The sequence below is a fragment of the Astatotilapia calliptera genome, chromosome 22 (genome assembly GCF_964374335.1).
Source record: "Astatotilapia calliptera chromosome 22, fAstCal68.1, whole genome shotgun sequence".
Lineage (NCBI taxonomy): Eukaryota > Metazoa > Chordata > Actinopteri > Cichliformes > Cichlidae > Astatotilapia > Astatotilapia calliptera.
Window position 1 is genome coordinate 8,835,639 of NC_137442.1, and position 26,779 is coordinate 8,862,417.

General features: G+C 39.4%; 1 protein-coding gene across 5 annotated transcripts in view; it reads right to left on the minus strand.

Annotated features, from left to right (window-relative positions):
- Window positions 1-314: 314 nt before the first annotated feature.
- Window positions 315-26,779, minus strand: part of atp9b (ATPase phospholipid transporting 9B) — a 44,467-nt gene continuing 18,002 nt past the window's right edge. For 2 of the 5 annotated variants that reach the window (XM_026156782.2, XM_026156788.2), the window contains 22 exons: window positions 25,469-25,549; window positions 23,613-23,688; window positions 22,232-22,308; window positions 19,252-19,412; window positions 18,546-18,688; window positions 16,726-16,838; window positions 14,729-14,980; window positions 11,156-11,317; window positions 10,858-10,950; window positions 9,176-9,259; window positions 8,542-8,712; window positions 7,967-8,065; window positions 5,840-5,932; window positions 5,384-5,528; window positions 4,859-4,923; window positions 4,489-4,644; window positions 4,205-4,269; window positions 3,916-4,024; window positions 3,768-3,825; window positions 2,668-2,871; window positions 2,069-2,101; window positions 315-1,824 (listed from right to left, as the gene is read on the minus strand). In XM_026156782.2, coding sequence (XP_026012567.2) covers window positions 1,688-1,824; window positions 2,069-2,101; window positions 2,668-2,871; window positions 3,768-3,825; window positions 3,916-4,024; window positions 4,205-4,269; window positions 4,489-4,644; window positions 4,859-4,923; window positions 5,384-5,528; window positions 5,840-5,932; window positions 7,967-8,065; window positions 8,542-8,712; window positions 9,176-9,259; window positions 10,858-10,950; window positions 11,156-11,317; window positions 14,729-14,980; window positions 16,726-16,838; window positions 18,546-18,688; window positions 19,252-19,412; window positions 22,232-22,308; window positions 23,613-23,688; window positions 25,469-25,549 — 2,577 coding nt within the window. In that variant the 3' untranslated portion in view covers window positions 315-1,687. The remainder of the gene's footprint in view (window positions 1,825-2,068; window positions 2,102-2,667; window positions 2,872-3,767; window positions 3,826-3,915; window positions 4,025-4,204; window positions 4,270-4,488; window positions 4,645-4,858; window positions 4,924-5,383; window positions 5,529-5,839; window positions 5,933-7,966; window positions 8,066-8,541; window positions 8,713-9,175; window positions 9,260-10,857; window positions 10,951-11,155; window positions 11,318-14,728; window positions 14,981-16,725; window positions 16,839-18,545; window positions 18,689-19,251; window positions 19,413-22,231; window positions 22,309-23,612; window positions 23,689-25,468; window positions 25,550-26,779) is intronic. The other 3 variants (XM_026156785.2, XM_026156786.2, XM_026156787.2) reach the window with 3 other exon arrangements.

Genomic DNA, 26,779 nt, shown 5'->3' on the forward strand with positions numbered 1-26,779 from the left:
AGTTTAATAATAATTTGATTAGGAGTTTTTGAAAATTCTGGTCACAGATTTTAAATCATTTTTCATCATTTGAGCCTCAGAAACAAATAGATGCTATTTGCAATCTGTTACAGAAACTTTGTTTTGTTTTTAAATGTAAAAAAAAAACAAAAAACAAACACCTAAGGTTCAACACTCAAGTTCATACATGACTGAAACTCATTTGCTCTCCAGTATTTAGTCTCTGTCTCCATCTAGTGGCCAGATGATAAACCTAACAATGAATATATCCTTGGCTGCCTCTGCTTTCAGTTAGAAAAATCCAAACAGGAACATTTTTAGTATTCATTGTCTTTTTATTACTCCTTAATCAATACCAGTTTTTATAAATAACAGACATACGGTTAGAAATTGCTGTGTCAGCCATGGAAAGTAAGATCATAAGAAACTTGACAGAAAACAGGAATCAACAACTGGAATTGCTGCTTGTAAGAATGAAAATCGCAATTTCAAACATTCAATGCAATTTGCATCAAAGTATTTTTTTCCCCAAAGAACTACAATGATAAAACTCATTCCTCCTTAAAAAGGGATGAATGTCAAAGTCCACTGCAGGTCAAAGTCAAACCGGAGCAAAAGAGTCGAATTGTCAATAAAGCCCTAAAAGCTTTCAGCCAGCGAGTTTAATCAGGGCCCTTATTATAGTTTGCCATCATGAAAAAACTTGTTCTCCAAGAAAAGCAGCAGGATTCAAGTTCAGATATGGCTGTGGAGGCAAAGAAACCGAACCTAAACCTCTGAGATGCAGATTGAATACATGAACATCATAATGAGGCACAGAGCTGCCACGCTGACAGGAGGACTGACGGCCACAGACGCACACAAGTGTGAAATTATACAATCAAAGCCAAACATGGAAACATTTAGGAGTTCTGATTCTACACTACAAAGACTACAGATTGATGTCTTAAAAATGTAAAGTTCACTTCAAAGCCAGTCCCAGGAAGCTTCGACCCTCAACACATCAACAGCATTTTCTCTCGAATGATTTTTGGTTAATGCACGTCTGTATGAGATTGAAACACAGCGAGTTTTACATTAAGTCCAGTAACAATCAAAGCTGCATGTAAAGACTTTATTTACAGTAACACAAGAAACCAGTGAATCATCCTTTTCTCCCTTACTGCAGCTCAACACTGTTCAAACACACCGCCCAGCAACTGTAATTAATACCATAAAAAAAAAAAAAAAAAAAAAAAAAAAAAAAGGTGACACTTATAGTAAAAAAGTTTCCAAACGCCACAAATAAAAATCTAAACACTGAAAGTAATGCATCTGAACTGTATAAAATGACGAGCTGATGTATTTAAATGCTTTAAAACAAACGAAGGCAGGTCGACCCCCTTTGGGAAAAAGTGGGGTCAAGTGTTTCGGGCCTTCCAAGTGCAGTCACCGCGCCTGTACCCCTCCTCTGACAGTCTTTTATTATGTGCTCAATCTTTTCAAGTAATTCCATGTATCAGTGGCAAACCCCCCCTAAAAAAAACCCAACAACTTTCTTTCAGTTTTTTTTTTTTTTTTTTTTTTGATTGTTCCAGTGTTTCCTCTGTCCATCACTGAGGACCAGTGTGTACAAAAAGTGCGAAAATTACAAAGCTCATTGCTGCACAGAACTACAAACCTAACAAAAACATAATCCCAGTTTGGCTCATGAGGAGAGCTTGGAGTAGCTTGGTGGTGAAAATTTGCGCTTCAGGTATTTGATTATGTAGAGAGGAAGACAGCTGACGAGTGTGATGGCGGACACCTTCCACAGGAAAGGCCAAGTCGTGATGAAGGACGAGTCTGGGAGAAGGAAAGATAAAGACTTTATCACAGCGACATGATCGCGCTCTAAAATTATGTTGGTGATTGCGTATTGGTCAAAGCATGAAAATAAAAACTTAAACACGTGAGATGAAAACGACCCACACGACAAAATAAACCCAAGAACATAAGATGATGCAAACATACAGATGCAAGACCAGATACATAATATCAGAGACAGATGAAGGAGAAAGGGGTGTGAATTCACAGGCTGTACACCTACCAAGGAAAGCTCCCAAAGACACCCTGCCTATGCCTGTTGCCGACACACAGAAGCAAAAGAAGTGCAGCAGAAACAGTGAGTGCAGTGCAAAAAGTTAGCAGTGAAGAAATAAATAAAAATAGGACAGACAGAGAGAAGAAAAAGACTGAGGAGGGAATAAAAGCACAGAGCTGAGGGTTTAAACAACAGCGCAACACTTAGGTGCCAAGTAGTGTTACATCAAACTAAACAGAGCGGGCACAGCGAAGAAGAAGGCGGTTCCTTGAAGTACTCAGACCAATCAATACTGGACGTATCAAACCAAAAGTAAAAGCCTCACACCAACTGTTCAAGCTGTTCACAAGCAGGTTAGTTGACTATTTAGCAACTGAAAAATAGCATATTAGCATCACTCTTCATGGTTGTTCAGACTAAGGTTTTATTTTAATGAGAAAATATTCAGTAGATTAAAGTACAACAAGAAGTTCTCATACAAGCTTTCATATAACTATTTGATAGGATTTTTAAATATAAAGATATTCTTATTATCTCCTGAAACCTTAAATGTTTAAAAGGTCAGTAAACCAGTAGTGAAAAACTCAGAGGAAAGGTATACCTACCAAAGTACTCGTTGAGGAAGGCGAGTGAGGCGAGGTAGCAACCCAGGCTGAAGAACTCAGCCACCACCATGAGCCAGTGCCAAGTGCGGATCGTCAGCGCCACCATCAGCAGCTCAGTCAGGATGAGTGCCGTGAAGGAGATGGCAACCACGTGAACGAACTCCGACTCAAACAGCACCAACGCGCTGTACATGAGGATGCCCCCTGGTGGCGCCAAAGGAAACATGCGGACTTTAAAAACTTTTTTGCGCGATTAGGTCTGGTCTAAGTGTCTGGGCTTAACTAAAATTACATTACTCATTATTCATTCAGGACTTGCTGTGCACCAGATCTCCCTTTAAGAAATCACGATTGTTTTCTAAAGATTAACTGGCCCAGTCTATCAGTTTCATCAACAGTGGTCTGCGACACTGAGTTAAGGATTATGGTGTCTGCAGATAAGGACTGATTCAATAACATTATTTATGAGGCTGAAGGATCCACAATGACTTCCAGTGTGTCTCACTCTTGAGTGTCCAGACACACACTCATCTTTGGGCGCCTGCTGTATCTTGATAGCCTTTCATTTTATCATAACACTACACAAATTGAGCTTAATAGCCTATAACTGATCACGTAATTGCTTTTTCATATTGGCTTAATACAGCGCATTCCACCGACTCAACGTCTGTAATAAATTATGCCCGATCAGTTCCTAATATTTACTTCCTTTCATATTGCTTTTTTTCCTTTCCACATACCGAGTATTGGCCTTTAATTAAAAACCTCGAGCTGTCAGGAAGTCACGCTTGAGCAAGAACATAGATCTTTCTCACTCGCTGCATGGCTTAGCGATTACAGAAATATCGATTTACTGGACAGACAAAAGCTTGCATGTAAAAGCGGATGGCAGTTGGAAACCTTAGATACTGAGAAACGGACTGTGCAAGGGTTTGAAGGGGCCCTGGGACTGTGCTACTAGACAATGCACAAATGATGAAATGGTGGCTGAAGAGTTGCTCTGACAGTTTAAAGATAGAATCACGCTGTAGATGGTTCTGCTATAACTTGAAAGTTGATTTTAGGAAGCAAATGTGAGTGAATGATAAGGAAAAACACACCTTGATAGACACTGATCAAAACCCAAATGAGGAAAGTCTTGAAAGACAATGAACGTCCCTGAAAGAGAGAAAGACATGTTGTTACTTGTTTAAATTCTAACGAAGGAAAGCTGTCAAAACCAAAGATTAAAAAAAAATGGGATTAAACCTTAGTGAGGTCCTTATAAAGCTCTGGGTAGAGCAGGGCCATTTCTGGCTTCACATCTTGGTCCAGGACCAGGGAGAATACAGGAAACATGGTGTAGATAGTAGCATACCTACACACAAAGTATAAAAAAAATAAATTAAAAAAAAAAAAAAAGAGAAAAATGAGAGACGAAGACAGGAGAGGCAACAAAACTGAAGGTTATATGATCGAATACTGTAGAAGCTTGCATCAGGGTTATGCTGTTGTGAAGCTGTCCTTACACTGGCCCCATGAGACTTCAGGTACTCACCCGACCATGAGGAAACCCTGGTACAGAGGCACAGAGGCAAAGTAGAAGACGGAGGAGAAGACGGCCTGAGGACAGGACACAAAACTGGTGTCATAAAGTCACCAAATGAGGAATTTTAATGTCCCCGCTGTGGGGAATTTGTAATTTCGTTTTAACCGCAAAACAACTTTCATGATGAACTCATTAGGAACGATCAAAAGCAAAATATAGGCTCAAAATATGTAACAAGAAACATACAGCATTTGTAGTGTTTTGTCTGTGTTTTAATTTAACTATCGCTGTACCTGCATGGTGGAGATGATCATGCCCCTGTGCATGACAAACTGGCCAAGCGCTGCAGAACGCTTGTAGCTGTTCCTGCCGTGAACCATGAGCAGGCGGCCAATGTGCTTAAACTGAGTGATGGAGAAGTCTGCAGCCAGCGACGCCTGCTTCCCTTCCTATGTGAAACAAACAGAATAAAGATGCTAAGCTAAAGTAGAACAACCGTTTTCTTTTTTCTTCACATTTAAAGACATGCCACTTCGTTTTACCAGTTTTATAACTGAGGGATCTGAGTCAAGGTTTTTAGAGTTTTTATGACCAAATTAAGTTATTGGACCTAATCCAGGATAAGACACACAAGGTCTGAATGAAATGTGCAGCAGGCTTTACCTTTCCTTCAATCCCGATGCCACAGTCTGCAGCCTGGATCATACTGACATCATTTCCTCCATCACCTGCCACAAAATTACAAATTACATGATGCAGTTTCTAGAAGTAGCAGCTGGAATGGGCATTTTTAAATCAGTGAGTTTTCACTGCCATCTTGTGGACACATGCAGTAATACTCTGTCTAAGACCACATGAATCTTCCTCTAACCCAACTAAAATCAGTGATGTTAAATGGTCACATCTGGAATGGGACGGTTAAGAGACTGTGAAATTATGTGTTTTTCTCTGAAGCATTTTACAAACCAGTTCAGCTTGTATCCCAAACACGAGTATGAAATCGGTCTGGTTTAATTTGTCTGTTCACCAGAGTTTTATAAATGGTAAACACTTTCCTCTCGAAAAGATGGGGCTAAATTCACACAGATATTTTCTCCCGCTAACAGATTTTCCCAGGCTGTCCGTGGATCGTAGCCAAATGCCTTGTGGGCAAGCAGGTCTGCCGCCCCTGTATCTGTCAACACTTACCTATGGCGCAGGTTCTGTTGGCTGTGTGCTGTTGGAGGAGTCTGACGATTTGAGCTTTCTGAGTTGGAGAGCAGCGACAGCAGACCACCGCCGGACACTGACACGCCAGCTCCACAAACTCGTGCTCATAGTACCTCAGACACACCTGTAGCACCACAAAGGAAGTAGCATACATTTAAAAAAAACTAACAAAAAAACCAAAAAAAACCCCCAAAGGTTGTGTGACATAAATTAACTTGTTGACCAGAAAACACAGTGAAAATGTTAAATTCCTGCTTAACTTCATTTTTTTTTTTTTTTTTTTTTAAATTCAGCTCACTGTTCCAGTTGTTTTTATTATCTTTCCCTCTCCAACTCCTCCACTTCTTGGGTGAACTCCAAAGTGTTCGTTTTGGCTAAGAAGTACACCCTCAACATCATCGGCTGTGCAAGCGTCACTGCACTGCGCTGTAGTACCTCTAAGGAGTCTCCTGAGATGACCAGAGCACAGTCATGTTTCCTTCTGAAGGCGTTCAGCTCCAGATGGGCCTCTCCTCTGTTTGAGACCTGCTTGAGAGCCACACAATACAATTATCCACAAGATCATTTAGGCTTTTTGTTATCGCACATTTAATCTTAGTGAACAGCTATCTGTTTTGGAAAATGCAAAGTGGACAAGACTGCCATAAGCTTTCCATTTACTCTTTGAAGTTTACTTATAGACACATTTCTACTAATCAGGCAGGCAGGCTTCTCTTACATGCAGGTAGACAGTCTGTATAGAGGCAAAATGCAATCGTGAAATGAAGAGCTAACATAATATATATGCTTTTAGAAAAGTGGATAGAAAAGTACCGTAATTGTCGGGCTATAAGCCGCTACTTTTTGCACAAGCTTTGAACCCTGCGGCTTTTAGTCAGGTGCGGCTTTTCTATGGATTTTCCATGATTTTTGTCATATCGTAAGACGATTTGTTTTGTTTGTTCCGCTGTTGTACGGCACTACGTTGCCTGGCGGAAGGATCGGGGTTCAAGAGTGGTATGTTAGTCACATGTCCGTCCACCAGGCAACGTAGTGCCGTACGAAGTAGCGCGAAAAACAAACTTCAAAGTAGCGCTACGCATTCAGCGGGAGGCGTGGATGACGAGCGGCGATAAACTTGCGAAAAGCAAGTTATGCCCAACTCCACCGGTGGATTCTGACAGCGTGGAAAAGTGCGAAAACATCCACGATCACCAACGGATTTTGAAGGGCTGGACTGCTGCATGATGGAGAGGAGGACACCGCCACGGCCCTTCTGAGGGTGTTCGACTCTGACACTGACAACGAGGATTTCTTTGGTTTTGAAAGTGACAACGAAGGAGAGAAGCGGAGAGTGGATGACGAAGCCATCCTGAGCCTGTTCGTTTCCGACATTGGAGAAGAGGACTTTGGTGGTTTTAGAGCGCAGGAAGAAGAGAAAGATGGTGAATGACTGACTTTTCTTCTTGTTACAGCCGTGTCACTGCACCTGAGCCTAAAAGGTAGTCCGAATCTATTTTTCTGGTGTGCTGTAGGTTACTGTTATGTACTACATGTGCAAATATGTACCCATAACTTGTTTTTCAAAATATTAATAAAAGGGGTGTGTCTCCAAACAGCCATCTCTTTCCTGACAATTCCCTTTGTGCATATTCTCTTACATATGATAAGTCAACATTGAAACACCTGCGGCTTTTAGTCAGGTGCGGCTAATGTATGTACAAAACAGGATTTTCCCCTGATTTTAGCTTGTGCGGCTAATATTCAGGTGCGCTTTGTAGTCCGGGAAATACGGTAGTTTTTAATACAGCCATACACACCTGCCCACTCCCTTAGGTCTGCCAATCAGCAGCTCTTTAAGGTGCCAAACACCAAGGGTAAATTTAGAGGTGACCGTGCTTTTGCTGTAGCTGCTCCAAAGTTGTAGCATGATTGGCCCTTGCACGTTAGGCAGACCTCTGCTCTTTCTGAGTTTATAACTCTTCTTAAAACATATTTATTTGCTGAAGCCTTTGGCACATTTTAAGAGATTGACTCTATTTGTTTTACTATTTTTTCTAATTCCCTAATTTTTAACATGTTTTATTGTTTATGCTATTTGTATATGTGGTTCAGGGGGTTTGGAAGCTCATCTCGTAACCTGAAGGTTGCCGGTTCGATCCCCAGCTCTGTCTGTCCTGGTTGTTGTGTCCCTGGGCAAGACACCTACTGGTGTTGGCCAGAGGGGCCGATATGGCAGCCTCGCTTCTGTCAGTCTGCCCCAGGGCAGCTGTGGCTACAACTGTAGCTTGCCTCCACCAGTGTGTGAATGTGAGAGTGAATGAGTAGTCGAATTGTAATGTAAAGCACTTTGAGGGTCTCGAAAAGCGCTATATAAATGCAATCCATTATAATTGTTATTATTACAGCGATTTAAAACAGTAGTTTTATTTTAAACTGCTTTAAAAATAAAGGTGGTATGGTAACCATAATCTCTTATCCACCCTCCCTGAAAAACTGAGTTACACCCAGAGTGTGAAGCAGCCAACTAGCCGACAGGTCCTTTTATGCAAACACTTCATGTTTTCAAATAAAACAGCGTACCGGTCTGAAGACGTGGATGTCTTGGTTCCTGGAAACCAAATGAGAGCTTTTAGCGATGCACGTAGCCGTCTCAAGCTTGTCCCCAGTCAGCATCCAGATCTGAGAAGAAAACAACATGAAGAAACACAAAGTGTTACAGAAACAGCACAAAAATGGAGTAAAATTAAACAAATAAGATCTTCAGTTATCTCCAACACTTTATGGTTAATTAACATGAAAATACATCAAATTCTGATTAGGTGTAATATTATAGTTTTCCTGCTTTTTATCCCTCCTGAAGTAATTATTAAGCAACTTTCCTTCAAGGTATCAATATTGTTGTTTAAACATAATGCTAACAAGCAGCAAAATGAATTTTTCTTCAGTCTCAATTGAGAAAAATTAAGTTGTTTTAATCTTTTAATTATTTCTTCCACCTTTTTCTTTTACTCCCTTGCACTAACACTACCATGTCACTATTACTTTAATAGTTTTGTTGGACTGCAACAAAGTAAATAAATCAAAGTGGAGATGATCTGACGAAAAAAAAAAAAAAAAAGCATCGGTCTGGCGTCCAGTTTTATTTCTGCACCGACCTTGATGCCAGCATTTCTAAGCAGCTCCAGCGTGGGCCTGACGTCTGCTTGTAGCTGGTCTTCCACACCAGTCAGACACAGAAGCTCCATCTCTCGCTCGAGACTCTCCACCACTGCTGCGACCTTCAGGGTTCGATCGTGGATACTCAGTTTCGCTTGATTGTAGCGATTCTGCACAAAAAAAGGAGAAAGAACAAAAATAACGAATAAAATCATGAAGCGATTCAGAGCTTCAGAACCGCAAATAGTGGACACGCCTGTTAGTCTCCCTTTAGAGTAGTTTGAACTGCAGAGACTACAAAAACCAATAAATGTATTTACAGGCAAACATGAAAGTGATCTGAGGATTATGATGGGTTTGTGGTTGTTTACTAATGTCAAAGAATTCCTTTTTTTTATGAGTTACTTAAACATTTGTTTCATCTACTCTTCTTTCATTATGTTGTTTATGACAGTTATATCAGTAAGTGTAAGTTAAAAGTCCAGAGGAACCACGAACTTCACCCTCAAAAATGACCGTACAGTGAAAACACATATTTAGATTTTCATTTGGAGGGCTGTCAAAGCAGACTATATTAGATTTAAAGAGGTACACATCGTTCCTTATAAACCAACAACTGATAAACCTGCATACCTCAAAGTCCTGATACTGCTCCTCAGATAAACACTTCTTCGCCACCACCAGAGTCCTCAGGCCCTCTCTGGCCATGTTCCCACACTGAAAGGAAGGAGATCAGAGATCTATTTCAGGGGTGTTTTCAGTCTCAAGTATCTTTCAAAAGCTTCATCGCTCTTGACTGAAGTAGAAGATGTTGTGTATTTACAATAAATGTTTGCGAATGTTTCCCTGAGATGAATTTCAATCAAATCTAGGGCAGATAAGTTCTTTTATTAGAGCAGCTGCTGTGCAAGTACACCATGCAGACACTACTGTCAATAACAGCATATTGTTACCAACACCAAAAGAAATCAATATTGAATAACATACCCTGTGGTGAAATTCAGAGGACAGTAAAACAAAGGGATGGATGGCAGTTTATTTTTGATATGAAACACCAATAGGGGCAATCTGTCCACTTGATTGGTTATTGACAAGCTGAGTAACTGCAGCGCGTTGATCTGACAACGGGATATTACGGCCAACAGGACATCATTAGCACCATTGTTCAAGAATATGACATACTGTAATTACTTCAACTTTATCTAGGTCACTAATTAAATCAAAAGCTGCCCCCGGTGCTAAATGACTCAATAATGCCAATATAATTATGAACATATGCGCACAAGACCTTCGACCACCAAACTGGTGTAGGTGGCCTGTTGATCTTTTGATGAAATGTCCCCATTAATAGAGATGCCATAAGCAGCTAAGCTCTCGTATATTTGGTATTCATGTTGGTTATTTTATTACTTCACATAAGTAGAAACAAATGAGAAAAATACTGGCAGAGTTCCCACATGTGACAATGTTTAAGACTTAAACAGTAGATTCAACATGTATCATCTTTATTATAGAAAGACTACATTTAGTATACATTAAATTAACATGCCTTTTTAAGACATGAAATTGCATAACATTTTTAAAGCAGGTGTTTTTCAGCATAACTTTTATTTATTTAGTTTGAGTTCAACAACTGTATTTAAAATCTTTTATATTTAAAGCTCCACAATCCCTTAACTATTATGTTATGTGAGAACAGCATGCGTCAACAGTTCACACAAAAATGTTTTGAGGATGCGCACAGACTGATTAGAGCACGATGTTTCTTGTCCCTGCTCCAAAACCTGTAATTATGCTGTCTGCCCATCATTTTACATAGACTGTAATTACAAGTAGCCAAGAAGAAAAACTGGTTACATCAGCCCTAACTCCAATTCTGAGCCAGAGATATTGAGAATTTCGGGTAGTGACAATCTAAAAGATCTACAAATCGGGGACCTATCCGGGAGTCAGTTAAACCAGGTTCCTTCAGCATAAGCAAAGTTATATTCAAGACCTTTTTAATGGTGTTTAGAATGAAACTGAATCTTAGAAAGACCAATCAGGTAACAGTCTTTATCTGGCACTAGCTGAGGCACTAATTTGACAAACTGCACCAATCCAAGCGTGCTGCCTTATAGTAACCGTGTGCAAACACATGGAACACTTAAGAGTGCAGGAATAGTGTCACCGACTCACTGTTGTGATTCTCATCCTGAACCAAAATTTGGTTAAGACTAACTTTAATGGAATTTGCGCTTCTTTGATCCAGTTCTGTCCAAACTATATTTACAGGAAGTATCCAGTAAAATCTTTAATATGACTCAAATTTGTACCTCTTCTTCCAACCAGTCGTTATACTGGACGATGCTCGCCATGGCAACATCAGCACCCTTCATGTAGAAAGTGATATCCCCCGTTGACTCCTCCTAAATAGTTGGAAAATAAAAATAGCTACGTTTCTTCTAAATTTGAAGGCATTACTGTGGAAACTAAGCTAAACAGAAGCAACAATAAACAGAATTACAAGATTAGGTTCAAACCTATCTTAAAAATTAGCCCTCATTATGTGCAGGAATAACAGAAACAGGCATGACTCAGACCACACAACAAGGAGGATATCATTATACACACCCGAACAATGATGCCCATCCTTTTGCTCTCAGAGGTGAAGGGGAAGATCTGCAGGATGTAAAAGGAGAGAATCTGTCCAGAGGGAGTCTTCAGCTGCAGGGAGGTCAGGTCTCTGTTCACCAGGGTCAAACCAACGCTTTCTGTCCACCGCACCAGCGCCACCTGAGGAAGATTCGATGCTTTGACTTTAATAAAACAGCAGACAAGATATACTTGTTCACAATGTTTGAGGATCAAATTAAAATACTTAAAATCTTTATTTTAGGATGAATGTTTACTAAAACTAACAGGTTAATGAGAAAATCACTTTATGTAGGAAAGAAAATGATGAAAGTTGACAACATGTAAGCTGATTAAATGTACTTTCACATGCACTTAAAGGATGAGAGTGTGTTACGGCATCTCCAGAGCTGCTGAGCTCTTCCCATTCAGCTCCACATAAGTGTTTTTCTGTTTCTCTTTCCTCTTTTTCCCCTCAGCAGGAACTGCGGCCCCCGAGTGAGTGTTCAGCTGCACACGACTCAATCCTCAATGGGTTCATTTTCAATTTGCTCACTCAAAGGTTGTTATTATACTCCGACCTACAAATTAGAACTTCCTGTTAATACCCCATCATTTCTCCTGCTCCCCCTTTGAGCTCCGTAAAAAGGCTGCCTATATTTACTTAACACACATCTGTGTGCCATTATCCTGTGTGTGTGTTCACATAGCTGCACATGGACACACATGAATTGACACACAACATGTGCTGACATTAAACAGAGTCCTTTTAATCTACTTTATCAGCTCTACAAAAACTATTTAAAGCTTTGTCAACTTTGATACAAATTGCATGTGATTCAAACTGCGTGTGTTACAACATTACTAAAAAAAACGACTGCAGCTGACTAGTTTACTGCAATGGCAGACGTTCTTAAATAACACGATCAATCATTTCAACTGTGTTCACTGTGTTTTAGCAGCCATGTAAATCACAATAGCGGCAAGTGGACTCTTAACAGTTAAATTCTTTTTTCTGCTGTAATGTCACTGGTAACATAAAAGGGTGCACCCTGAAGAGCTCAATTTATTTTGGGATCATTTGACACACTTTAGATTTGAAAGAGTATCTCAAGACAGAGCAGAAATTGTGCATCTGGATTCATGAGAAACTTCTGTTGGTAACTTGTTTATCCCAAATACAAAACTATAAATCGTCTAGTTTGCGTCTTCTTTTTGCATTTGAGTAAAAGTTCTTGCATAACCAGTTTAACAAACCTTCACAGCCGTCCTGCTATTTGTACACATTTTTAACTGTTATTGATAAGCACACAGGGACACATGCAAACTTAACGGGAAGGAAAAGTATATTTACTTGATTATCATTGTGGTGTAATCGACACCATTTAATTAGCGAGGAAGCATTGCAGTTTGGTGATTTTAGAACTGAATGAATTGAACCTAAATTCTTTTTTTTGTAACTTTGGAAATTGGATTTACCTGAGAATCTGCAAAGCTAAATTAAAAAGCAATGTCCCAGCATGTTCATATTGTTTACATAATGTATCTCACCTTTTTTTGACACAGAGTTATCTTCACAAAGCTTTTGATTTTAGCTCCAAATAAAAATTATCAACACTATGACAGAGTCTAAGAAGTCAAATATTAATAGCCAGTGACCACCAGCTCAGCTGCTTTTCAACTGCAGGAACTGAATGGATCCAACCTGGTGTTTCCCATGACATGAATCTTAGGGGGAATTTCACAAAGATTTCTCTTTTTCTTGGCTTTTCAACAGAATTTTGCAAACTTGGAAGGATCAGGCACTATCAAATTGACGTGCCTTGCATGTATGCCATTAAAAAGGAAGTAGCAAAGAAATATTTTTTATAAAGGAGAATATTAAATGTGAAATAGCAGCTGCTGCAATGCTTTTCTTTTCTTGCATTGGAGATGAAGTGACACAATTTTCCTGATCTTAATGACAGCTGAACAATAATTGTCAAACTTCTCAATCCAGAAAGACCAAGTGTGTAATTTAATACGAGCTCCTGAAAGGTGACAAAATGTAGGAAAGAAAAAAAAAGCCACACACATTTAAAGGCTACACTCAAATATTTTTTTCTAATCAGACCACAGGTCGGACGACCTTTGTTCTGATCCCAGTAGCTTCCACTTTATGACTGCTTATGATATCCGAAATGATGAGCGGGCCAAACAAACTAAGAGAAGTATAGCGGCTGAGATCGGATGCTGCATTCAATGAGACGAAGGATTCAAAAGAAGAGGGAAATGAAAGACAGAGAAAGAACAAAGGAGAGAGTGAAAGGGGAAGGGAGAGTTCTACCAACAATCACAGATCTACACCTCTCATCCTCCCAGTGAGAAAATTAAATATTGATCAATCCAAGCAGTGTGAGACAATAGAGGGAGGAGAGACAGAGCAGAAAGAGGGGATATAAATAAATATACCCATCAACTTGGAGGGAGGTAGTGCAGGTAAAACAGAAAAATTAGATTTATCTTTTAATACGCTTTTATCTTTATTTTGATTGCCAAAGGTGGCAGGGGGTAAAAAGAAACTCTGCCAGTCTCACATAGGCTTTACGAACCTTCACATGTCAGTGGTGATAAACATGCCAATAATGCTGCAGTGGGCCTTTAAGGGTAGATTAACTCCCCTCCAATCTGCATTAAACTACTGTTAAAAAAAACAAAACAAAACAAAAGCCTGACTTTTTTTGTCGTTTTCCTTCTGTGTTTTATGTGTTCTCCATGTAATCCAGCTCTCGTGTTACATGGAGAAAGGAAACACTGAGGATCCTCGTGGGGACCGGGCTGCATTCTTCCTTCAGTTACAGCAGTAAATTCTCAGGCAGCTAATATAGACAATTAAAAAGCTTAACCTCTAAAAAGAGTTCATGACCTTTGACTTTCTGCCAGTGAAATGATAATTATGACTAAGCAGGATTATTTAGGATGGCTAATAAATGACACAGAAAGAGATTAGAAATATTTTTACAATGAGTGTTTCAAAAGCAAAATCTCCCTTTTCCGCATCCTTTTGTTTAGTATATGCATGTTTTCTCCTACAAAAATATTAAAAGGTGCTAAAATAAAGATTGAAGCTGACTTTAAAATATATTATGGGTTTTTCCAAAGACTCTGAATGAGCTGGGAATCACCCAGAAACGTCACTCATGACAAGGGCGGTATTGTGACAATTTGTCACACACAGATTATTTAAACACATCTGTGTGACTGTAGAAAAAATGGACTCTAAAAGGTAAAGAAAATAATTTTATGTAGTGCACTGTAATGTGTTCAATTCAGACAGTTATTCAATCTTAACAATGTGCTGATTTAATTCATTAGCTTTCTATTTTATGTTCCCTGCCAGCTTCCAACTCCAAATGTAATCTGCATCACAACAAGTTAACCTCTGTTAACCCAAAGTAGTCATAAAATATTGTTTTTGACAAGTGAGGAAAACTGTGACCCACCCAAATTAGATAAGTTTGCTAAATACGAGGTGGAAATAGAGCTATAATCTAATCTTTGACGACCAGGATAACCACTGTGCTTTATATCTACCTCATCTGGGCTGGAGGCTTGATACGTGCGGTTGTCATCACTGAAGTCCTGGTCGGCTTCTGCAGATTCAGTCTCCCCGTTTACTCCGGCATGCGACTCGTACACCGGTGTGACGTTGTGGCACAGGGCGATGGCTTTCACGGCCTCGTGGATCCGGCTGCTAACGCTCTTACGAACCTTTGGGCCTGATGCCTGGGTCTTCCGCGATGGCGTGGCACCAGTGGCACTACCACTGGATGGCTGGGAAGTTGCCTGAAGTAAGAACAAACAGTCTGCAGCTGACAACAGTTTCTGTCCAGACTTGTATTAAATATTTAGTTTTTTAAAAGAACTTTATAGATTTGGGCTCGGCTGTTCCTGTGTTATGGCACTGAGTAAAGGAACAATGGCCAGCATAGTGTTGCACAGTTACATGAACCTTTGAGCTGTTGTATACAAAATGTCATCACTTTATCCTTTTAAACATTTTTGTGAAATATTGAAATATCCATGTGAATTCATGAGTTATGGCTAAAAATGTGTTTGCAAGGTACCAGATCCAGTGCCTAAAAGAACTGAATCTGGAGTATATTTATATATATTTATCCCTGCAGACACAGTAAGAAACAGCTAGTTCTTATCAATCTGACACACCTGTTCAAGCTAGATGACACAGCGAGGAGAGGACTGCAGCATAGTCTCCATCTTGTTATATTTGGTTTGAGGGCTTTTACATTTTCATCTCTTTTGACAAGAACCATCAGTTTAAGTGTGCGATTACTGAGCATGACAACAGTCCACAGAGCCAGCTGTAGTTGACAGGAGGACTGCACTCTACTGAGCATTAGACTTTGGTTTATTATTAGACTTGACTCCTGCTGAGCAGAGAAAGGGGCTGACAGGAGTACAGTAAGTACACAAACTTTATCTAAAGGGACTGAAAGATCTACAGGCAGAGATTATTATGCCATTCAGCCAGATAAACACAGTGTCACAGATATAAATGGAGGATTTCTTCTAAATGTACAACAGATACTTGTAGGCAAAAGTTGTGATTAAATTAAGACCTTTAGGTGGGTTTTTTTAGACTATATTATAAATGATCCTCTTTAAATTTTACACATCACTGTGACAGTACAGTACAGAAAAAAGTATTGTATAGCACAAATGAGAGAGGCACTGCTGATCAGCACTGCTTCAGCTGTCCTGCGCTAAAAAGACTAGTCATTTTTCATTAGCTGAGATTAGACATAAGGGTGCGGGGCAGATGGTTTCAGCCTCGACCAGCTGTTTGGAGCTGGCTGAGAGCGAACAATATCATTCTGTCAAGACTGCAGCCAGATCTGAGCCACCCAGTGAGGAAACACTTGCTTACAGTACAGGGAGTCTCTCAGGGACGCCGCATGATGAATGGACAATATGGGCTTCTTTCCTGGAAAACTTATTCTTAGCTCAATATAAAAATTGATTAAACTGATCCGCAGAGAGGGGCAGGAATAAGCGGGAAAACACTGAGGGAAAAAAAGTATTAATTTTAACTGGATACGCGCCCATGCTGGGCACAAATTTTCAAAAGTCAAGTAAATTGTGTACCCAGTGTCTATCGTTAGGCATATGTGTTATAGTTTTAAAGTAATACTGAGCGAACACTCACACTAAACAATCATTATTCTGAAATTTACAAAAGAAAAAAAAAAGAAAAAAAAAGTCTTTTTTCATAATATGGATGCTAAAAAAATTAGTGCTAAAAATTTTTACATAGATTTTATTTTTAGTGAATTAAAATATTGGACGTTATTTTCATATACACAAATACACTCACACCAATTAATGCACACAAACAAATCAGCATGGAGGTGAGCTGAAGGCAACCAGACTTCTTTTTTAGGTTCATGAAGAGATTTTACCTCTAATCCAAAAGGCTTAAAAGTCCAGATGCCTTTAACTCGGGTGCTTAAGACATACACAGACTAACAGTAGCTGGGTTTTCTCAACCACACGTCATTAAGGTTGCTCACCTGTGCGTATGACTGGACTATATGGCTTTGGATCTCATCCATGGTGTCTGTGCCATAGGATACTGTTCCCAGGTGGAGTCGCTTGAATATCATTTCGTTTTGTGTCAGAGTGCCTGCAGTTCAGAAGATTATTTAGACATTACCATATAAAACAAACAGAACATCCACAGCACCTGAATCACAATTCAACAAACTCTCAAAAGATAATGTTTAAGACCCATCGCAAGTGTAGAATATCAGTACTGTGTTTACTATCATTATGTCATGTGTTTTAACAAGACAAGACATAAATAACATTTTCGGTACAAATCCGCAGTCTTTGTTATTGCTGGTCACAACTGTGATGAAATCCTCCCTGAGAGAAACTGAGCAGCTCCTAATTTGGCATCTCTGAACTCCAGCTTCTTGTATCATCTTACATATACACAGATACCCATCAAGCTACAACAGTATCAGATGCCTTATTTATTGTGCAAGCTCTAATCGCTTCCCAAAATTAATAGCTAAAATCGTCCTTGCTTTAAATGTGCAAGCAATCCCCTTCAAGGTTGACACCTTGTGCTCCCAGCCATCCTGCAAAGTTTGGATCACCACCTAGATCTCCAGAGGCAGGTCTGTGACTACAGCACAGAAAACAATCTGTTTATTTGACTATGCTTCTAAGAACCTTATGTTAGGTTTGTGCTCTATATAAATAAACCATGTCTCCACCTTATATCATCCAGAGTTTCTTATTACACAACTGTATACAATAGCAAAATTAAGAGAAATTCAGCCTTTCTGAAAGCACACACACACACACACACACACACACACACACACACACAGCGGTCGTCTTCATAAGACAGTTTCCAATATATCATGGGACCTGCAGGGTAGTGCATTTGCCTTCTCACTGACCTAATCGCATTACCAGTATGGACTGCGTGTCCTTTCTAACTATCAGACAAGACTGCATACAAAAAGACTGAGTGAATGTTCAGACACTAAAAGCAAAAGAAAAAAGAAAAATCCTTGAAAATGGGGGCAATGGCCTTGTTTAATGGATGTTGGTTGCCAGAACGTGTGCTGATAGAGCGTAAAGCTGATTAGAGGGCATCTAACTTCCAAAAACATTAGAGGCACAGAGTTAACCAATTCTAATGGATTGATTGTTTGTTCTTTTTTCCATGTACTTTAACTACCAACCTGGATAAATAGGCTCTAAAGCTAATCTATTCCTACCTAGATCAGTGGGGGAAGACAAAGAAGCATATTAGGACCCCAGCAGGAGTTTATCACTCTGACACACCGTCTAGAATTAGAAAAGAGCAGCCATTTGTTTATTAGTGAAACACGCCACAATAGGGAAATAAGAAAACTTGAGGACTCCTGAGAAGCACCTGAAAACGCTGGATTTTTCCTCAGTTCTCCGTTTTAACTCACACATGCCCACAGTGTCAAATGTTTCTACTTCAGTTATCATCAAATGTGCTTAATTCATAAAGGAAAAATTAATGTGGCTGCATTAAAGACTCATTCTCAGTTTTTTTTGTTTTTCCTTTTGGTTAATGTGCTTTGATCAGGTAACATCACTTTCTAATCTGCAAGTAGGGATCTAGACACCTTAAAAATGTTAACATTAAAAACCCATAAATGCTATAATACACACGTGTCACACACTTTGTGTAGACCTTCCACCTTCTTTGATGGTATGATAAGGCTTTCACAGTCTCTCCCATTTGAAGATGCACAGCCTAAACCAGCATCCAAATCATTTCTCCTCTTGAAGCAAATAATTTCAGTCAAACTCAGATTGTCAGTAAAATCTTAAACACTACCTGTCTTGTCTGTCAGCAGATAGACAAGCCGGCCCAGTTCCTCGGGGATGGTGCTGGTCCTCACAACAGTGCCGGGGATGTTTTCATCTTTCATTATCATCCAACCGTAGGCCGACTTTCCCATGTCCAAGTTTACACGCAAACTAAACAAAAAAAAAAACGAAATTAAATAAAATGACTGTAACCCACCACCAGTAAAACAACAAAACTGTATTAAAGACCAAATAAAAAGAAAAAATGGCTACCCAAAAAAAAAAAAAAAAAAAAAAAGAAAAGAGAAAGAAAAAGAAAAAAGGGGGAAAACAGATTAAGAGTTTTAAGAGTATCTTTGTCTCACCAGTCACAGTAAGGCTACATAAACTAAGAAATAAGAAAACACTGGCTAATTCTTTTTTCTTCTTAAATAACTTGTCCTTTTGTCCACTGTTCACTGGTTTTAGTAAACCTTAACTGAAATAAAAAAAGAATACTTTGAATTCAACAACTGAAGCAAAATAAATTCAACATAAAAAAAATCTATTTAACGTTGAACACAAAGATTTGATAGGAAATCTGTTTTGAATGTACTGTAAGATCAAGCTTCAAAATATTATTTTTTCTAAAATAATATTATTAAAAATAATATCATTATATCTATTTTGGTAAGAACATTTACACCTGCCAGTGTGGGAGGATCGACATCTGAGGTTTGTATTTGAGACTGTACCTGATGGGGATGATGTAGGAGAAAAGCACAACAAATCGGAAGAGATTGCGGAACCAAGGACCCACAAACCCTTGCAGTGCAACCATCACCACAGAGAGAACCACCTGGGCCAGGAACAGGGCTTTGGTGAGACGGTTCAGCTCCAGGTCCAGCAGGCCAACCTTTGGGGAAAAGATAGACGTCAAAATGGGCCGATTACAACATAGCTGTCATGCTTCATCGATTAGAGAGTAATTTCTGTAAAATCTGATTAAGTGTGGCATTTGTTTTTAGCAATTTTTCTCTAATGTAGGACACTTTTTCAATTAACTTGAAATACAAAGCCAGATAAAACATCTTATTCCTTTTCTGGCAACTTAAAAAGAAAAGAAAAGGGTCTTTGCTACTTTCCCATCTGCTACAAAAACCTTACAATATGCGACACATGGGCAAAAACAAAGCCAATCAAACTCTCAGCTGCAGGATTTTAACATGCAAACTGTGTATACAGCATAAGTAAGTTTATTGGTGCTGCCACTTTGTGCTAAACTTCAAATTGCATTATTGTCATGCTGAAGTATTGTCTTTCAGTGCAACAAATAGAAGGTCAAAAGGCCTCAAAAACAGAGAAAGTTCCCATATTGAGATGGCTCTCAAGAAAAACAGACAAAAAAGGGGGTCAGAATTGTCTTTTATTTTTCGAGTGTATCTCCCAGCCAATGAAGCATGTGGGAAAAAGATGTCAAATAAAGAAGCGCCCTTCCCCTTTCTGGCAGTGCTCGCAGCAAAGCCCTGTACACAGAGGGCTTTCATCTGACGCACCACGCTTACAAAAACAGCAGAACATAACATCTCTCCTCTCTCAAATAAAGGAACTGCTCTGAAAAGGAGGGGAGGGGGCAGGCATATATAAAAAGCAGCAAAATTCCTCCACTGCCTAAACCCCCACCAAAACCATTCCCCTGAGGACTGGGAGAGCTGGGAGACCAGTGTGACTGATTTATCAGTTGGTGTTAAACTCCCAGTAGCAGAGTGGGGAAAGGGGAAGGGGTCCGAGTGAGCGGGTGGGCATCTCCCCACCCCAGTGCCTCACTACATGGTTCATGGTTGAGCTATTGAGAAAAATAGCGGGTTTGGGTGGATTAAAATGAAGAAAAATTAAGACAGAGAGAACAGTGCACGCCTGAAAAGCAAAGGATCGCCTTCTGCTTGAACAATGGCTAGTCTAAATTTTCCAAGCCTTGCCGGGGATCAGATGAAGTCATTATTCATTCAGTCAAGGGGGGAAAAAGGACTCAATTACCTCAACCTAAAGATGCTATCAATGAATAAAAGTGCATATTTTACTCCATTCATCTCCAAGCCATTAAAACTGAAAGGAATGATTCGATCTGCCTGTGTGGCTTGTATTTTAGCATGTGTGTGAAATCTGATGACGGACTGCAGACGTGGGACATGAATATTCATGAAATTAAACCCAAAGAATATCAGAGCTTCAGTCTTAGTGAACGGTTAAAGCTTAGAAATCTGGCCAAGAAGAAAGTCAAGAAAAATAAAATTGATCTTTGAGAAATTAGTAAACAAGTTTAGGTTTCTATTTTTCCAGAGCAACTCGCCCTGAGAAACACACGAGGAGAGCTGAGTATTGGAACTTGGATATAAACTTCAAAGAATCCTTATTGAGAAGTGGCCTCTTGTCAAATGACAATGTTCTCCCTCTTTACTCAGACAGGAGTTTGTAACTATACTGCAACAAAGGGTGAATCTACGCCTGACGTCCTGTCAGATTGATCAAGCGCGGGCATCGTCCTGGTCGGTGTCACAACAGATTATATGAGACCAAAACGTTCTTGTGACTTTAGCCGCACTGTATCGACTTTCTCCCCCAATCTCCAGTCTCCATATTGGCACTTCTGACATCATCTCCTTGAAATATTGAATTCCTCTCAGCTGTCAGGCTTACACAAAACACTGGCCGGCTGTTCGACCGGCCACATCAGCGTTCTAAATAAAAGACACTGGTGTCAAAATGGTGCTGCAGCAGGACGGGGTTATGTTATGCCACGGAGAGCTTTAGTAGGTGACAGCTGGAAGTGACAACTTTGTGTGTTAAAGTCACTGCATGGTAGATTCAGTTTAGCTAGAAAAGGAAAAAAAAAAAAAAAACCTCTGAGATCTTGTTTATTGCTGCCTCTATCAGATGACCTCTGTCTATCTAGCCAAAACATCTTCCAGGTAAAATCGTATATTTAGCATAAAATTATTCACTTCAATCCGGAGACAAAACGCTCAATGGGGATTCTATGAGATTAACTTGGTGTTGAAAATGTCATTTAAATCCTCAGTTAGTTAATTTCCCTTTTGGTTAATTAGCAAATGGTACTGACCTTTCGCGCTGACAGGCCCAACTTTATCTAGAAAGTCAAGGTTAAAAAACCACCTTGTCGTAGTGATTGATTAGTGATCAGAGGTGAGAGGGAACGAGATGGCATGAGGAGAATTTGGGATAGAAGATACTTTGTTTGAGGTGATTTATCCACTAGAGCTTTTAAACGTTTATGATGGAAACACCACAAGGGGACTCCATGTTTCTGAGTTATACCTTGCAAGCTGGTTTAAAACCTATAGAGGATATGCTTACAAGAACATTTTATTTTGTCCAAAATTCTGCTGACATCAGCAATGTGACTTTAAAAACAGCCAAAATAAATCATTATTTGATACAATACAGAAGCACTTAAAACAAAACTAGATCCAGTGTAAAAAATTATGATTGTTTCTTCTGCCGTTTGTCTTAATTTTAGTGAGGTAACTAAATCAAATGGGGGAAACAGGAGGATCTTAAGCAAATTTCAGACATTTTTAACAATTAAGCATTAATTGTAACAGTTTAAATATTTATAATTATATTTCTAGTATACCACTTGACATTATTTGTATAGGAAACTAGAAAAAAAAACCCTTAGATTCAAAGCTACAAAAAACAAAAAAAAGCATTCACCTTGTTCTTGGCATAGGACGTGTTCAGTACGCTTCTGGTCTCTTTGCCTGTGTAGATCACCACCCCTATCACCGTGCCTGCCAAAGATAGAGACAAGGAAAGTAATGCTGCTCATTAACTGAACCTCACCCCCACCATCTCACACGCACACGGACACACAAACACGCACACAACACACACAAATATGCATGCACACACTCATCTTGGTCAAGTAAGACGAACTGCATGAGAGGAAACACAATAAGGCTGAGCTGAGGCAGTTTTGTCTCATTGCCACTCAAGCCAACAGACAGGAGTTTAATACGCTTAGACACTCGGGGCCTTCAGCCACCCTATGGAAGCTCATAAAAGCTGATCAATACGCTGCCATCTTTATTTGCCAATTCATTACAGTGGCCTTATTAAAAAGGATTAATGAGTCATTAATATTAAATGAGCCTAATGGCAGAGCAAAGACACTAATAAACCTAAATACAGGCTCTGAAATCCCCAAACTATAAAAATGGCAAGAAAGTTACAAATGGATAAAAAAACAAAACAAGGAAAGTAAAGTGCAGGCACAACAGAGACCAGCAGCCACAGGATCAGAGGAGAAAGGTGATGAATTGCTCCTGTTGACTTCTAACTCCAGAAATATTGAGCGGTGTGACAAATGGTCTGTGTGGCTCAGCATGCAGAGGGGCTTCAATCTGAATATGCGAGCAACTAATTCTCCTGTCACAGCTGGACTGAGGCCCGTAACCGTGTGAATACACAGTGATCTGGGCCAGATCAAACGCCCTGAACGCTACTGTAGAGGAGAGAGGTGTCTGTCAGGAAGAGTCTTGTGAGGGACAATGACATTTCTAAGCAGAGATGATGTAACGAGTCTAAGTCAGGCTTTCTGTGCCACTGTGTGTGTTTGCTCTTCTGGTCAAGGTCAGGCCAGAGGGGAGAGCAACACCACAGATCAATGCTGTGGCCATCACTGGGAGCGTCACAAACACTCTCAACTGACACAACCATTTCTGCCAGAATGGCTTGGCTGAACTGAAGGAGGACCACCTCCATCGTGGGTTTTATTAAGCAAATATCTATTAAATCAAACCGATTGCTCAAGGTTTAAACCCATGAATTCTCTTTGCAAAACTTGAGCACTGCACTCAGGAAGTGTGAGCAACAAATTTAGAAAATAAGAAAAATGAAATATGAGTCAGTGCATGTTTCTGAAAACATTTACACAGACATGCATTCACATCTTTAGGTTGATGTTTAGCAATAATAAAAAGTGTCAGAAGGTGAAATTAAACTGGATGTTTTTTTAAAAAGCAATATTTTTGTGATTCACTTTAATTTAAAAAAAAAAAAAATGAAAAGGCTACAATAGCTTTCATTTACTTACCAGATGCAACTACGGTGCTGGCCCAAAGAGTGTTTTCAATGCTGAGACTCTCATGGATCTGTGGGTCCGTGTCTTCCTGCAAATAAACAAATTGGCATAATTAGGACTTTAAATAACTTAACTGGTGGTTTGAAATGAAATTATATTTAGATACAAATTAAATTCTACATATTACTAGTACAAACTTAATATGCTTTTTGTTTCTTCCTTTTTGTGACACTTTGTTGTGTGTGAGAAAAAACAAAGCAAACAAGAATCCTAAGACATGGAAAACTTCAACCAAAGAAGCTTCGAGCTTCAAAGAAATACCTCGACGCAGTGAATTTATTTCTGCAATTAGCCACCTTCTAATTAGTATTTCTCAGTGTGGCCCTCAGGCAAACAAACACAAAAGTAGCACCACAGATGAATTTCACTCCAGTGACTTTAATAGTAAAAGACAATTTACTGCAGTTAAACATTTTATTCTCACCAAAAATAAAATAAAGACAAATTTTATTTCAGCTTTTACAAACTGTAAAAAACATTAATCTGATTTCTAATAATTGAAATCTTTGTTTTGTGCAAGAGGCTCTAAGATCACCACCAGTGGGTCTACACTTTATTTTTTAATAACAATAATGATCTTAGATTTATTACATAAAAGTGTGTACTATCTGATAACCATTATTTAATAAAATTGCAATGAAAAAACTACATTTCCCAATTGATTGATAGATTTTTTGACAATAATTAAAAGGAAAAAGCTGAAAAGTTTGTTTGGGCAGAACCGAAATGGTTAAGAGACCCCAGCTCAGACGGTGCATAGCTTGACCAGGATGGCTGAGCTCTGCTGTGCCATTAATTTTCTCAAGCACCCTGCACAGTTGTGCCGACTATAGCAATACAGTAGTCCTCTTACCTATACTTTCACTAGATTTGGCATGGCGATAGAGGCTCCTTTTAAAAAAAAAAAAAACAGTATAGAGTGTTCAAGTAGATGAGATTTTAGTGATAAATAAGCCCCTTGAGAGCCTCTTGTTTCACCCTCCCCGTTTCACCCTTCTCTCTTAAATAAAGACAAATGCTGAAAATGGCTTGAGTCAGGAGTGCAGAGTCAAGGCTCCAGTTTCGGCTCAAATTGCCTGCCCGATATGATAATTATGATACCTAAGCACCCACATCCTGTCAATCCACTCAAACATGGGAAGAGGTGCATGAAAAATAAATGGCAGTTTGCAGAATGCTTGACCGCTCTGACATTGGCATCACAGTACGGTGTTCATAACTGCAGAGGGTCTCAATGAAGACCACAGAAACAAAGCCACTATATCCGTCTCAGGAAAAAAAAAGAAAAAAGAAAGAAACTCTCATAAATAGGTAAGTTCATTTGCTGCGGATCTGTGGGAACCCATTTTTTTCCCATCCTGCTCAGACTAAAAGCACACGCTATGCAAAGGAAGGCCGTGGAGGATGAATGAGCGCAGGAAGTGCTCGCTCACTAAGCCTGGTGTGTGGCCAAGAGTGAAGACGGACCACAAAGCCCCCCTTTGTACTGGAGCTCTCCTCTCTGTGGGGGCTGCGCTAATCTGCTATTAATAAAAAAAAAAAAAAAAAAAAAGGAAAAAAAAAATCACTGAGCAACAAGCAAGACAGGATGGATAGAGCTGGAGCTGCAAGAACCTGCCTGTGATGTAAGAGGCATGCCTGCTGGAGATAACAACAGGCCCAGATGGACACACAAGCCCCTATTGTTGTCACTTGTCAACACATTGCGGTGATACACATCTTCTATGTCAATCCACGTTCTATAGAAAAATCTGCATTTCTTTGAGATTTGTTTTACAGGTTATAAATATGTCAACGAGCTACTGTACCCTTGTGAAATTCCCCTCGAAACTGTGGATGTCCAGCTGAGGCTTCTGGGCGTAGACATAGGCGCTGATAGAGAAGAGATCCTGAGACAAGAAGACACGACAGAGGTGCCATTTAATTAGTTTGAAAATGAGACACAGCCTCATTTAACTAGGTTATATGAGTGAGCAATTCTTCTGAAAACTACAAATGGAAAAGAGACCAGCTGTTTTCAAGGGAGAGTAAAAACTGTGTTAGCATTTCAGTATTTTACAGTCTGTTGCACTCAAACTAAACACCTTATTTGGAAGTGAAAATATGTTAGAAAAATATACTTTAAATTTGAAAATAAAAGCCTCACTAATTCCTATTAGAGCAGAATAATTGGATATTGCAGCAAATATTGTTTAAAATAACATATTGCTGGAACTTAAGTCTTAGTTAATATATATGTGATGTACTATAAAGCGTGTTGTGCAATAATAACTTTAGCACAGTTGCTCAAATAAATAAGACCGATCTTGCTACACGAGCAAAACCTTTAGTATGATCTTTTGTTTCTTTGGCAAGATTTAGTAAAACAAACAGAGAATCAACAGAGTCAATGAAGGGAGTACTAAGATAACAGCACTTCCATAAATGTAGGATCTGGCTTCTTAACAAAAGAAGGAAACAACCTCAGGAAGTCACAACAATCACCACTGAATCACGACCATTCAATCATCTGTTCTCTCAGTCACCCTGACAAATAAGACTGCAGCCTAAGGCCTGTCAAGCACCCAATAGCAGCCTTCCCCCCTCTTAGTGGAACAAAAATTGATTGTAAATATTAAATTATTCAGGCAGGAATGCAGCGCGTGGAGCCTCGGCAGCAGTTAGGCAGGCCTCAGCTGTGCTCAGATAGTGTTCTCCTATCGAGAACATGGGCAGAGCGGTTAAAGAGGAGCAGGGAAGATTATTTTACTGAACCCCCAATGGAGAGTTATGTTGCTCCAGCATTTTAGAGACAAAAGCACAGAGTTGGTGCAGCGATGATTTAGAGACAGCAAGTGTGGATGGTGATGGAGGAACAATACATGACCCTGATGAAAGTCATTAGTTTAAATATAGAAACAACAGCATAATTAGCAGATGTTTTACTGGAGTTGTGAACATATAAACTATTATACCTTCTCAGTGGGTGTAGACATGATGATAATTTAGTGCTTATATTATAAAAGTTTCTACGTAAGATGGGGTGACATACTTGATTAGTTAGGACCTCAACTATTCAGTCAGCAACCCTTCTTGTTGTGAAAGCGCATCAAACCAATTTACTTTAGCTCCTAATATTC